Here is a 14,943-nt window from a genome sequence, read left to right on the forward strand (position 1 = left end):
CCCGATATCAACCAATACCAGAGCAGAGACTGAACACAGTATTTCTTTCCTTTAAACTAAAATACAATACGTCTAAAACAATCCAAATATGTGCAGTTTTTCTTATGTCTCAAGTAATGACAGAACAACTTTGTGTAAATAAAAGTTCAAATATTATGAGATTTTCTGGGCCGAATACAAAAAGTAAATAGTCTCATTACATCAGTGCATATAACCAACCAAGATATCGACAGAACCGATATTTGGAAGTTGATATTCGATCCAGTAAAATTTTCAGTATAGGCACTGATATCTGAAACCAGTGTCGTATCGGATTCGGTGCAACCCTAATCCATTCTGTATTTCTGAACAGTTCGTCAATGGAATATAATGTCCTTTTGTCACGCTAGATCTAAAATTTTCATTATCCTAAACTATATCCGCGCTTCAAACATATATGTGAAAAGAAATCAGCTGAAAGTAGTTTTCACTCCACAACAGACTTCAACCAAGACACTTGTCATATCTTGAAATAGATTTTAATTGTAATTCCAGATTATTAAAGGTGACAGTATTGATAAATATGCCAATTTTTTCATGTTGCACTTGTTTTAATAATGGCCTATGCTCTCACTAAGCTATTCGTTCCTATTCTTCCATTGTACAGGGCGTCCATGAAGAAATGTGCGACAAAGGCAGTTGATAAGATATTTTAATCAGCCTTGTTCCATTGTACTCAGTGGTTTCCAAAGTTCTTACCTCATTTAATCCACCTCTATATGGGTTCCAGTAGTCCCATGAAGCACATCAAGACAACACTGAATTTCTTGCCGTTCGTTTTAGTTCAGTAATGTCCCGTATCTTTGTTCCATACATGATATCTTCAACATAGTTCCACATAACCCATGATCCACATTGTGCTTTCTCTTGAGGAGGAGACATTTCTTAGAGGTTTGTTCAAAAAGACACCTCTTTAATGAACAAGATGACTGACATACAAAAATGCAATGTGATCAAAAACTTTTATAACCACAGAGTACAATAGAACAAATATAATTAATATATGCTATCAACTGCCTTTGTGATTAAATTTTAAAATTGTGAACAGACTTTATTTGTCTCATGTGATGTTAAGGGGTCGTGGAAAATATCGCCACCCTCTTTCTCAGTGCGTTTCTGTTTGGATTCTCATGGATTTATAAAAGTTTATAGTTGATTAGATTAAGTTTATAATAGATCTTTTCTGTTAGAACTGCAAACTCCCTGGAAAAAGAGGTGAAGGTCATGTCTAGCGAGCACAAAGATATCACAGGTGAACAAACAAAGTTAATCCCATTGACACATGAACTAGACTAGCAAGAAATGACAAAATAAAACACAAAGCTAAACGTAAAGGCCTATATAGTATGTGGGATAATTATATTTTAATATCTACGTATCTGGGGTTTAAACACCACCTGCTAAACAAGTATTTCCTTATTCTAATTCTCAAAACATCTGTCTATGACACCTGTTTGATATCCGGAATACATTTTTACTGTCACAATAAAAGCAAATATTAACAAATATAAGTAGTAAGGTGGATATAAAGTCGTATAGTGTATATAACTATTTAGTCATTATTTTTAAAGTTATTTAAACTTAACAAAGCCACTTTTTATTTTGATAATTTTGAAAATGTATTGAAGGGTGCTTTATTTTGAAAGCAACAAAGCGGATGTTCGTTTAAAGTGATAAGATACCGTCCTTTACATATGATTTGATCTGTGGACTTAGCTAACATGTCAAATAACGCGTATTTCCACTCGTTTTATCTACGTTTACGCATTTATTTTACTAACAGCTGACTAATTTTGTTCGGGGATGACATCGGCGTTAATATTTATAGCTTTAGATGTATTTTTAAGCCTTTGAAGGGTCCGTTAGCTTGAAGGCTGCTGTTAGCTTGGAGCGTATGTGCAGCGGGTTTACACATTGAACCATGTGGGTTTTTGGTTACGGATCACTCATTTGGAAAGTGGATTTTCCATATGAAGAAAAGCAAATCGGGTTCATAAAAGGCTTTAGTCGGAGGTTTTGGCAAGGCAGCACGGATCACAGAGGCGTGCCAGGCAAAGTGAGTAATGCCCATAATGCTATTGACGCACATTCACTCGTATTAGTCAGATTTGTGTTATTTTTGAACGAAATATTACTCATTTATTTTGTTTGGGGTTATTGTCAGCAGCTTGGTCGTGTAATAGTATTGCTCGTACACTGCAATAATCACTATGAGTTGATCTTAGAAGGTCCTGTATTACACAAAATTGACTCTTGTAAGCTGCAAGTCATGTTCTAATGCTGTTACCTCCTCAAAAATACACCTGGAGTGGTGTTTTGTTTTATTCACACATGTTTGAATAAAAGTTTATTATTCAAAATGCTCAAAATGCTCAGTTCCACCTTGTGATGTCATGAAGTGGTAGTTTTAAAGTAAAGTTCACTAGAGATTGAGAATTCCAGGGCTGAAATGACCCAAATGATTCTAGTGAAGGTGTATGGAGTTTAAAACCACCTGTACTACCACATAACATCACAAAGTGGAACAGTGTTTTCAGTTTGAGAGAAGAATTCAGCTTAAATATGCAGGGTTTGTGTGTTAAACGTGTGAATTAAACAAAACACAACTCCAGGTATGTACGGCATTATAACATAGATCAGAAAACAACGTAATATGGGCCCTAAACTACTTATAGAAATCTAAATACAGGTATCACACTGTTATTATTTCAGTGATGTTTAAATTCATATTTTAGCTGTTTTATTATTACTAAATTATACTTAGGGGGCTTTTACTCCCATTTGCGACCTGACATTAGACCCTACCTGCTCATTTCTTGTCTTAAACTGCTCTGAAAATGATTATTATTGTTTTAACTGCTTAAAATCGCCCCTCGAGGATAAATAGTTGTTTTGATTTGCTGAGCGAACACACAGCACCTATATTTCTACTGTGTATTGTGAAAAATTGCTGAATCATGATGACTTTGACATGAACCAATGTGAGATTTTTTATGAAGAATAAGCCTTAAAATATATTCGTAATCTGTGACTTCATTTATATGGACACACAAACAAATTATAATTATTCTTAATTTGTAAATAAACCCACTCACTATTACCACAATATGTAAATATACAGTCTTACTTCAGAAATATATCAAACTTCAAAATGTTTATGTGTGTGTTCCTTATCGACTGCTAGTAACATCCCTGTTTCTTGTTTTTCAGCCCGGGCGAGTCGTGACGTTGGTGGAAGACCCAGAGGTGAGACTTTTGTTATGAATCACACCTGTTTGATTTTTGTTTTTGTTCTTAAAGGACGGTAAGTATTAAGCAGGTAGTTGTCAGCTGCTCCCTTCAGTTCAGCGAGTGTCTTAAAATGAATTCGACTTAACCGATGACGAACACAGTGAAGTGTTTGTACAGGCTGTTGGTCAGCACTGAATCAAAAACAGGAGAAATATTGGTAAGAGTTGTGTTGTGGAATTTCTAATAGTCAAAAAGCCTTAAAGATATAAAAATCAACATAGAAGTTGTCTCGAATCAAAAGTCTGGTTTATTGAATCAACTGTGCACAATTGTCAAAGAGCTGTGTCCCTAGCAGTGTCGTCTCGCCCTCAGCTGACAAATGTAAACAATACAGAGTATTTATACCACCAAAAGAATCTTGCCAGTTTAGTCTAATCAAAGTGGCTGGAGGCTGCTAGACACACAGAAAAGACATAACAACATAACATACATAACAGATGGTATTATGAAGGTTAGGTCAAAATGATCCATAATAATACAAATAAAGATTTATGCTAAAAAAAGCCATAACAGTTGGTTGATGCTGCGTGTTGGATTATAATTAGATTTGCAATATACGTTTAGAGCCCATTTGAAACAACCCCAGCGGCATTAAGTTTGAGAGAGACTGGATTATGAACTGATAAACTAACACAAGAAGCACATGTATGTCATTTGTAGATGTCTAAGCAAGACAATTTTGTTTTAAAAGTAGTGACGCATACACTGATCCAGCTTTTTCAGTACCAATACCAACTTGGACACTACAACTTGTAATACGCCCATGCTCACTTCCTATTTTGAACGTAGTGGCTAGCAGATTAGCTATGTCCATTTACATATAGTCTATGGTTTACCTGCATCAAAAATCAGATCTGACTGAGTTACCTGCTCCTTCTAGTTCCCTCTTTTTTTCCTGGCTGTGTAAACGTCCCCATTAGCGACGACCATTGTATTCATCTTTGACTGTATTCATCTTTGACGGCATCCATGTTTGTTCCTTCTTGTTCGGCTCGTACATTTGTAGAGTGACCAGAAGTGACCTGCTAAAGGCCAAACCTCAGACCTTAAACCCAGTGACATCTCAAGCTGTTTAACAACTTTCTAAAGGGTTTTTTGTCACAGCCGATTCCAGATTCAAGTCCGTGACCTTGGGACCCTCTGCCTCCACTCACTCACCATTTGGCTTGAAAAATCTCATTAATATTTGCTTTTCTGAATACCAAAAAAGTCTGTTTCCAGCCTTTCATAAAACCTGTAGAATGAATGTGGAACGAGCTGCTACAAGGCCAAAGAGATAACTTATTTTAGGAGGATTTTAGGCTTTTTGAGAGGTACAATTCTGATTTTACAAACTGAACAGCAACTGGAGAGTTAAAAAACAAAACTGGAATATTCCACAGTAGGGCTTTACACGTCCGTCTTGCTTTATTTCTATTACAAGTGTTTTTATTGCTCAAAAATACCTTAAAAAACATACATTCTTACCGTGTGCTCGCCTCTTCACTGATCTGTAACTTCAGCTGCTTTTTTCCATGGAGACAGATATGTTTAATGCCATACTGTGGAGCAATCCAGGCCACAACTCCATGGAGACAAGGAGGTGGTGGACCCATCATTATTCTTCAAAAGACAGAATAAACATAATATAGGAACTTTAAAGGTGCACTATGTAACTTTCTCGCTGGAGTGTCCGTTATCCGCTTGTCTCTATAGAGATGTGACTGTTATTCCTGAAATGTTCCGCAGTATGGCATTAAACTCATCTATGTGGCTTTTCTCCATTGGGAATAGATATGTTTAATGCCATAATGTGGAACATTCCAGGGCATATCTATATGGAGAGAAGCTGGTGGTGGACTCTTCATTATCTTTCAAAAGCTGAAATAAGCCAGTGTCTGTCATCTACTTGTCTCCATAGAGATGCAATTGTTATACCTGGAATGTTCCACAGTACAGCATTAAACGCATCTATCTGGCATGTATCCAATTACATGTGGTTTTATTTTATCACTAAAAAAGACCCCTTACTGTGAGTGGACTCGCCTCTCCAGAGATCTAACCTGCAGCTCGAGTTGGAGATAGCCATGTCTAATACCATACTGCGGAACATTCCAGGCCACATCTCCAAGGAGACAAGCAGGTGGTGGCGGTGGGCCCTTTAAAAAAACAGAATAAATGATACTACTGGAGCTTTAAGCCATTAAGACTCCAGTTTGAATTCAGATACATGTTTTTTATTTTAGTTTTAGTTTGTTTTGGATAAAGGTAAAACAGTTAGATTACAGTTAGATTAGAGTTAGATTACAGTTACATTACAGTTAGATTACAGTTACATTAGAGTTGGATTACAGTTAGATTACAGTTACATTACATTTTACTTGTAGTTTTAGTGTTTTAGCGTTACATTCTTTGATGCAGCTCCCTCTGTCTAAAATGAGACTCAACAACACGGCTCTGATCAGCAACGCTTCAAACTCACTATGGACCATTGTGAAACGACTAACGACGTGTATAGAACTGAGACAGGAGGAGGAGGAGAAAAGAGGAGAGGAACAGGAGAGGAGCGGAGGAGAGGAGCATGGAAGAGGAGGAGAAGAGGAGCAAAAGAATGAGAGAGGAGAAGAGGAGCATAGAAGAGGAGGAGGAGAGGAGGAAAATAAAAGGAGTAGAGGAGAAGGAGCAGAAGGGGAGAGGGGAGAAGTGGGAGAGGAGTGGAAGGGGAGCAGAGGAGGAAGAGAAGAGGAGGACAATGGGAGAGAAAGAGGAGGAGGGGGAGGGGAGAAAGGAGAGGAGAACAGAGAGAAAGGAATAGAGGAGTTGGAAGAAGAGCAGGGGAAGAGGAGGGGAGGAGAGGAGGAGAAGCAAACGAAAGGAGGAGAGGAGGGAGTAGTAGTAAAGAGACGGAGGAAGTGGAGAGGAGACGGAGAGGAGGAGGATCTAGTTCAACAAAAGCAAAAGGACGCTGCATTGTCGTCCGACCTTGGCGCTTTGGAAAATGTATCTCTGTCATCACCGTGGAGATACAGATGTAAAGATAGAGATAGAGAAAGAGGGAGAGAGCGAGGGAACAGACGAGTACAGTGAGGAAGCCAGAAGTGTGTTTGTGCCACTGATGGATGGAGGCGGCGCTCGGGATCAGGATAAAGGTGAGATTTGGTTTAGAAAAAGAGAGTTTAGTCTGAGAATGATTCAGCAAAGCACAACACACCAGAGGCCAAGAGGGGGCGCAATCTGGGAGCAAAGCCAGCTTCACCCGAGACTCACAACAAGAACGTTCCGACTTTGCACGTTCTCCCTGTGTCCGGGTGGAGCTTGCATGTTTCTGCGTGGGTTTCTTCCTGTTTCCCATATCAACCCAAAACACGCACAAAGATCAAATCCTCCAGCTCCTCCTGAATCCTGACCAAGACTAGAACAAGATGTGGAGATGGGTCCCTGGACACGGTGCTGCTGTATTAAAGGACGGGTCAAATGCAGAGGACAATAAAGTGAAGGGTATCTTAACCTACACTTAATCTTAGAGTTGATGTATCAATACTGAAGAAAAAGTCTGTTGAATTGGATATAATTGTCTTAAATGTCTCCACTCTATGGGTCCCGTCTGCACTCTGTGGGTCCTCTTTATTTTAGGGAGTTACTGCAGCTCTAGACTATGGAACAGCGCCCTCTACCTGTCAGATCCTCTCAGTCTTTAAGGCAGTTTAAGACTAGACTGAAAACCCACCTCTTTTCCCTGGTATTTAACAGGATATACGAGTGTTTTATTGTTTTATTTTTTGTTGTTTTTTTTGTTGACTATTTGTTGGCTCAGCTCAAGTCGTTTTAAATGTGTTATAGAAATAAACTTGAATAATTGTGCCATTTCTGGATAGATTTTGAACAGTTTTGATCAGAACTAGACGTGGTAATTTTACAGAAACTACTTTTTTGTGTTGAAAATTACATTTCATCTTATTTAACAGCGAGTTATATTATTGTAGTATCAAAATCAGCGTCACGTATCAGGCCTTTTCCTTAGTATCAACACATGGTGACTTTGATGATGTTGCTGTCTTTTAGCATTCAGTTTGTATAGTGCAGATTAGGGCTAATTAAGACTTTTTGTGATTACGGTTAGATTTATTTTTTCTATTTATTTTAAGTGCTCAGAGTTCATATTTTACACAAACTAATACAAGACCCACATGCATTTCAGAATGTGTTTGTACAAATTGTATGCAAAATAAGACGGGGTATTTAGTCGATTTTAATGCTAAATGAGTCATAATTATTCAGATTAATTGTCATCCAGGTACATTTTTTATGAATGGATTTATGAATACTTAAAGTTCTCTATTGTCTTTCCACAGGGCTGCGTTTGGGGCGTGGCCTACAAGCTGCCGACGGGCCGCGAGGAGGAAGTGAAGCGCTACCTCGACTACCGCGAAAAAGGCGGTTACCAGGTCATCACCGTGACCTTTCACCCCCACCCTCCCTCCCCCGAGATCAAACCCAGCCAAACCTTACTGTACATCGGCTCCCAGGACAACCCCAACTACCTCGGCCCCGCCCCCCTGGAGGAGATAGCCAATCAGATCGTGGAAAGCACTGGCCCGAGCGGGAGGAACACGGAGTATCTTTTCGAGCTGGCGGACGCGGTCAGGACGATAGCGCCGGACGATTTTGATCCTCACTTATTTTCTTTGGAAAGATTGGTGAGGGAGAAGCTACAGAAGAGTAAGCTCATTCAGATGGGGTGATGAGGAAGCTACTACGGAGCGTCAGAAGGGAAATTTTTAACATGCATGTTTGTTTTAACATGGAACTGTAACGTTACACTACATGAACAACGAATGTAACTTATGGAAACATTTGGACCCAGTTTAAATTATTTTTGTTTAGTAAAAAAAAGCAAGTTTCAGTTGCTTTTAAATTATTTTCAGATTTAGCTATTTTTTCCTGCCATTTGAGAACTATATGCTCAGTTTGATCTGTTGTAATAATCTAGTTACAAACTGAAAAAATGTAAAATAAAATGGCAAAACATCTCACATTTTAAAACTTCAATGGTTTCCAAAGAAATTGCCAAAATAGTCAAAAGTTGACCTCTAATTGTATTAAGTGTTTCAACCATACTGTATATATAAATGGACATAGCTAACCTGCTAGCCGCGGCGTTCCAAACAGGAAGTGAGCATAGATGTGCTTTTGGCTTCATCGACTCTGGCTCCAATCAGCTTTTTATTGAAAAACTGTGGCCCTCTCTCTGTAACTGCTGCTGTCAGACTTGTTCATATTAACCGTCCACTTCTTTATACAGTCTGTGGTTTCATCTTACAAAATGTGGTTCATCAATGACTGCTAATACTACTACACTGGCCAATTGTATTTGTGTGTCTTCCATTGAGGAAATGAATCTCATGTCTACAGATGTTCAAATAAATGTTAAAATTGAGATAAAAATATTAGTTTATTTTGTGTTTTCTTTCCTCTCATAAACACAACACTTATTACCAGCATTTTTAGTTGAGGGTAAAAATCCACCATCAACTTATCTGTGACAATAAATGTATTTCAAACAAAAGTACTACTACAGGCCACAAAATGCCCAAGTTTAATAAACAAATAGTCTTTTAATAGGCTCTGTGCACAGTAGCATGCTAGCTAGCTCACTGCGTTTCAAAGCTAACAGTCACTTTTATTAAAACCAGAAAACATAAAATAATTAACCTATTAAAATAAAGACTACCCAATCATTTCAAATGTAGAATACTTCTGTTTTGTTGTTTTAATATTTATTATACCTCAAATATTAGCATTAGCGTTAGCATTGCGACACAAACATGTTTCTTTCTAAAGACAGAAGTGTCTCTGGTGAAGTATTTTATTTGTGTAGTGTTTAACATTTTGTCAGTTACATCCACCTGCAGCTCCTTGTCCACTGCCTCATCTTTAAATATTTATTCATTTTACCGTGACTCGCCAAAACCTCATATACACAATTGAACAGGAAGTAGTGATGCTAACAGCGAGGTTGGTGATGCTACTGTGCACAGAGCTAATTATAAGTAAAACATTTGATGAACCATTGAGGAGCAGCTTTATAAAATATATAGTGCGATATTTTGAAAAGACAATTAGATATGTGTATAGATGCTGTATTCTTATTTCAAAGTATTTAAGTAAGTAAGTATTTAGCCATGTACCGTAACTCCTCTTGAGCTTATAACGGCCCAAATTGTTAAATGAATCCTCATAGTAAAAAACACTAAACGAAATGTGGATATAACAATCGTCATAATACTAACATTTCAAACTCAAAAAAATGTTGATACTAAGGAATAGACTTGATACGCAATACGGATTCTGATTCCGCAATGATCATAAAAAAAGACCACATGTAATATAATGTAGTTTTCCACATTAAATTGTAGTACTTTGTGTTCTATTCCCATGTGGCCTTATGTCTGTGTAATCCCTCAGTGTCCAGGTAGGCTCCATGTAGGTCTGTGTGTCTTATACTTCTGAAAGATCTCAGAAAAGAGGAAGAGTAGAGGAAGGAGGACAAGGGAGGAGAGAGGAGGAACAGAGGGATAGTGGGAGAGGGAGGGGGTAAAACAATGGGGAGAAAGAGAGAAGGGAGGGGGAGGAGAGAGGAAAGAGGATGTGGGAGGAGAGGAAGGAGGAGGGATACAGGGAAGATGAGGAGGAGGAGGAAAGAAAGAGGGTAAAGGAATGTAGAGAGAAGAAAGAGAAAGAAGAAAGAGAGGAGAAGAGAGGAAAGAGAAGCGAGAGAACAGTGCTCAGCGGCGTGTACTAGTCTGTGTCTTATACTTGTTCTCAGAAGAAGAGGAAGAAGAGAGGAGAGGAAGGAGGGTGAGGGAGGAGAGAGGAAGGATAGAGGAGGAATAGAGGGATAATGGGAGAGGAAGGAGGTAAAAGAATGGGGAAAAAGAGAGGAGAGAGAGCGAAGATGAGGAGAGGGTGAGGAAAGAAAGAGGATAAAGGAATGTAGGGAGAGAAAAGGGAGAGGAGGGGAAGAGAGGAAAGAGAAAGGAGAGAGAACAGTGCTCAGTGGTGCAGGTCGGTTCCATCGTGGTCCATGTGTGTGTACTAGTCTGGGTCTTATACTTGTGAAAGATACAGCTCAGTCCTGTCAATGTGACTTTTTCAGTATCGATACCTGCTCAAATGAGTATCTAGTTTCGATACTAGTTTTAGAATTGATTAGTATCCGATTTTAGATACTTTTGATAGCCCTAATTATATATTTTTTGCTTGTGACATAATCGCACTGAAGAAAACTGCTCCTAGTCTTAGAACACATTAAACATTCATTTGAGTTTCATCCAATGCTTACAATATAAAGTGAGACTGTTACTGTCAGCACAAAATAAACTAAAACTTGAGCTAAAGTAACTTATCAATTATTTCTCTGATCAAACCTGAAACACCAAACTTGGCGCCTGCCGTCGTTCCAGCTCCTTCATTTCGTTGGGCGTGTTTCGACAGCGTTAGAATATCAAAGTCAACAAGCTCCGCGTCAGGAAAGCTGTCGTCAACCAATTTACAGTTCTTCAGTTTTGATTTATCGTAGCATCCCGACACTGCACTTGGCTCTACACTGCGCAGACAGAGAGATGGGGATAAACCACACACATATATTACACCTCCACTGGCTCCAGAACAAGAAACAGACACATAGACAGAGCGTTTATTTAACCATCAATCAACGAGAATAAAGTGCATTTGGAGCAGAGCTGGGCCGCACCAAACAAACTGATGTGATGCTGTTTGTACGGTATTTAGACGTGGAAATATGTGACGTTTTGGATAATATTTTAAATGTTTTGAAGACGTACAAAATTTGAAGATTGGGTATATTCATAGACTGTTTAAAGAAGTGGACTAAGTGAGCGTGACGTCTTTCACAGCGTTCAGCTCCGGTCAAATGAAGCTCATCGAGGCTAGCGGTTTTTGATTTGTCTGTTATTAATGTCCATATCTTGATTTACAGACACAATAGTGAAACAAAAACACCAGGATCATGTAGAGCGGGTTAATATGAACAATTTAAGACCAAAATATCGAGTCTGACAGCAGCAGTTACAGAGAGAGGGGCCACAGCTTTTCAATAGAAAGAGAATTGGAGCCAGAGTCGATGAAGCTGGAAGTGCACCTCCTGTTTGGCTAACAGGTTAGATATGTCAGTTTATATATACAATCTTGTAGGTAATTTTTTTCACATTTGTCTAATACTTAAAGCGTCCATTTCCGATTTTTGTCCATGTATTTAAGAAAAATTAGTTTGGCCCCAGTACAAACTTTATACATTGTAAAAGCAGAAACCGCTGTGTGCTAACGGAATCTTATTATAAAGCATTTTATCGTCTGAGAACCAGGAAGTGTGCTGTTAGCATGCTAGTTATTCTTAGTTTTACTGTGACGGTAAAACTCTACTCTGGTTTATGAGAATTGTGAATATCGCTTATAAATTTACATACATCTTCTAAATGTCATTGTGAGGACACTCCAAAAATAATGAAATACAATATCACCGACCTCTAATGGGTTTTTGATCTCATCATATTGAAATTCTGTTATATCCAGCTCTTCCCTCGCTCACTCCTCCTACTGGTGATGCTGTGTCGTGCTCCGAGCGAGTGACAAGTGGATTTAAAGGGCCCATATCACACTATTCTCTGATCTGTGTGATAATGTCGTTTCCTCATCACAAACAGACCTGGAGTTGTGTTCTTTTGTTCATTCACACATGTTTAACACACAAACCCTGCATATTTAGGCTGAGTTCTTCTCTCAAACTGAAAACACTCTGTTCCACCTTGTGATGTCATCAAGTGGTAATACAGGAAGTGCTCCACTGTGTTTTTAAACTCCACACACCTTCAGCTCTGGAATTTCCAATCTCTACTGAACTAAAGGTAAAAGGAGCTGTTAACTTGAAAACTACCACTTCATGACATCACAAGGTGGAATAGAGCATTTTGAGCTTTGGAGATGTAACAGACTAATAATAAAGTGTTACTCAAACATGTGAATGAAGCAAAACACAATTCCAGGTCTGTTTTTGAGGCGGTAACAGCATTAAAACATGACTTCAAGCTACAAGAGTCCATTTTGTGTAATATAGGACCTTTAACCAATCACAGTGAAGCACAAACCCCAAACTTCGAGATTCCAGAAGAAGAAACAGACTCTTTACAAGTCACAGAACATTTATTTAACCAGCAATCAATGAGAATAAAATGCATTTGGAGCAGGGCTGGGCGACACCATACAGACTGTGATGAAAGGAGATTTTGAACAGTACTGTTGTGGAATTTCTAATAGTAAAAAAAATCTTAAAGCTATAAAAATCAACAGAGAAGTTGTCTTGAATCAAAAGTCTGGTTTATTGAATTAATTGTGCACAATTGTCAAAGAGCTGTGTCCCTAGCAGCGTCGTCTCGCCCTCAGCTGAGAAAGAAAATACACACAGAGTATTTATACCATCAAAACAATCTTGCCAGTTTAGTCTAATCGAAGTGGCTGGAGGCCGCTAGACACACAGAAAAGACATAACAACATAACAGATGGTATTATGAGAGTTAGGTCGAAGAGATCCATAACAATACAAATTTCCCATGCTAAACAAAGCCATAACAGTACTTAGAGGTGGGCAATGTATGAAATTATTGTTGGTTCAGTTAAATATAAAAAAAAAGTAAAACTATTTAACAGAACAAAAATCTATTCTTATTCATAATATTAATGTAATTTTGAAGATATGCACAATTTGATTACTGAGGGTAATTTAATTGATACTTTGCACTGACATCACGCTGGGAGTGTTCTGTAATTATGTCTATGACGGACTGTTCAGTAGTTACCATGGTGACACGATGCACACATTAACAAACACTTCCAAAAATGTTTTTAAAATCTCAAGAAAATATACAAAATGGATTTAAACAGCACATTTTCAGGAACCTGTGAACAATCTGAGCGTTCATGGTCCTGTTTAGAAGTTTGATTTTACACCAAAACGTGAGAGTGACTGACTGAAAAACTGTTGGCTAATGCTAATGCTAGCTTGTGACTGTGATGTTACGTGAGAGAGATTTGTATAACAGCACAAATCAGCTCACCTGTTGTAGTTCAGCTCTTTCTGGTCAGATTGTGTAAAAATAAAGCTCAGATTAAAGTCTATCAGAGCTTCAGACAGAGCAGTTCCTTCAGTTAGCATCATCCACCCAGGGAACGTTGATGACGTCAGCCGCAAATGATCAATAATCACATTTGTCTGATACTTACACCTGAACTATTACATTTAAAGACACATTTTAGCTCTATGTTGGCCTCTTTCTAATTCTCAAGCTATTCCCCCCAAAATACTGATCAGAATTTTAAACATCCTCCATCCATAATGTTTTTTACTGTGTCATATTGTGATCAATTGCTCCTCTGAAACACCCACTCCCCCTATTGGTCATCCTGTGTGTGACAGGTGGATTTGACCAATCACAGTGAAGTCTGACCTCTGCGTCGCCCACCCCTGTAGTGAACGTTGAGGTATACACAGGTTAGCTCATTACATTAACTCTTATAGATATTTTAAATAGAACACATTATTATAACATATAGACAGTACTTCCTCTGTGCAGTAATGAGAGATAGTGTGTACTTTAGTCAGGTCTGCAGGGCTTAAAATCTTTCCTCCTTTTGTCAATTCAACTTTTGAAATGATGCAAAAGTCAGTAAATCGGCTGCACTCGACTCGTCTTGTGTTGCCAGAAGCTGAATCTGCTACTATGAATGTTTTATAGTTTTGTATCAGTGGAATCAGATCAGGTGAGGATAAGTTTGCGTAATATATTATAATGCAAAGTTATTCTAGTTCATCAACAATAATTTATAATATTAGAGTTTAAATATTTAGGAAAAATATAGTGTTTATATAATTCAAATAACGGGATCATTTACAGCCCGTAGTATTAATACTTTAAAACTGACGTAACACAACTTTACATTTCTGTGTTACGAAATGATTAATGATGTTGATTAATATTTCTAAAATGGATTTACTGTCTGCAAGTGTAAAACAAAACTATGTACATTACCCCATTAAAATTATGGTGGAAAATGTAACATAGTTTGAAAAAGGAAGTGGAATAAGTGAGTGCGACGTCACCCACAGCGTTCTGCTCCAGTCAAATGAAGCTCATCGAGGCTAGCGGTTACAGCGGCGCTTAGCAACGCTGTCAATCAAAACAGTTGCTAAAGCTAGCGGGGGCGACCTCGGGGAAACAAGGCGCCTGATGTGTCTGTTATTAATGGTTATATCTTGATTTACGGACACAATAGCAGGATAAAAACACCAGGATCATGTAGCGAGGGCGGCGGCTAGCAGGTCAGCTATGTCCATGTATATATAGTTAAAATCCTCACCTGTTTTCAGTCTATGAAGCCGCCGTTGGGGCCGTAAACTACTTGGCAACTCACAAACCAAGTCCAAATCTGCCTCTGTCACTACTAAAAGCCCATAGTTCAACGTGAGCTGCAGGTAAAGCTCTGCACATCTCCCAGCTGCGTGAGGAGGTGAGTTCTACTGCTGTATAATCAGACACAGTCATGCTTAGTAATGGGAGGGCA

At 38.5% G+C, this 14,943-nt stretch overlaps 1 protein-coding gene across 1 annotated transcript; it reads left to right on the top strand.

Moving 5' to 3' along the window:
* Positions 1–1,702: 1,702 nt before the first annotated feature.
* Positions 1,703–8,749, top strand: chac2 (ChaC, cation transport regulator homolog 2 (E. coli)). The gene is made up of 3 exons (XM_033984754.2): positions 1,703–2,095; positions 3,250–3,285; positions 7,662–8,749. Exons 1-3 carry the CDS (start codon positions 1,961–1,963, stop codon positions 8,049–8,051), a joined length of 561 nt encoding a protein of 186 aa, XP_033840645.1. The 5' UTR covers positions 1,703–1,960; the 3' UTR covers positions 8,052–8,749.
* Positions 8,750–14,943: the final 6,194 nt, after the last annotated feature.

Source organism: Periophthalmus magnuspinnatus, chromosome 19, assembly GCF_009829125.3.
Source record: "Periophthalmus magnuspinnatus isolate fPerMag1 chromosome 19, fPerMag1.2.pri, whole genome shotgun sequence".
Classification (NCBI taxonomy): Eukaryota; Metazoa; Chordata; class Actinopteri; order Gobiiformes; family Gobiidae; genus Periophthalmus; species Periophthalmus magnuspinnatus.

Coding starts and splice junctions, on each gene's coding strand:
- chac2 (XM_033984754.2), top strand. CDS start 1,961: ATGTGGGTTTTTGGTTACGGATCACTCATTTGGAAAGTGGATTTTCCA. Junction 2,096..3,249: donor ACAGAGGCGTGCCAGGCAAA/GTGAGTAATGCC, acceptor CTTGTTTTTCAG/CCCGGGCGAGTCGTGACGTT. Junction 3,286..7,661: donor CGTTGGTGGAAGACCCAGAG/GTGAGACTTTTG, acceptor GTCTTTCCACAG/GGCTGCGTTTGGGGCGTGGC.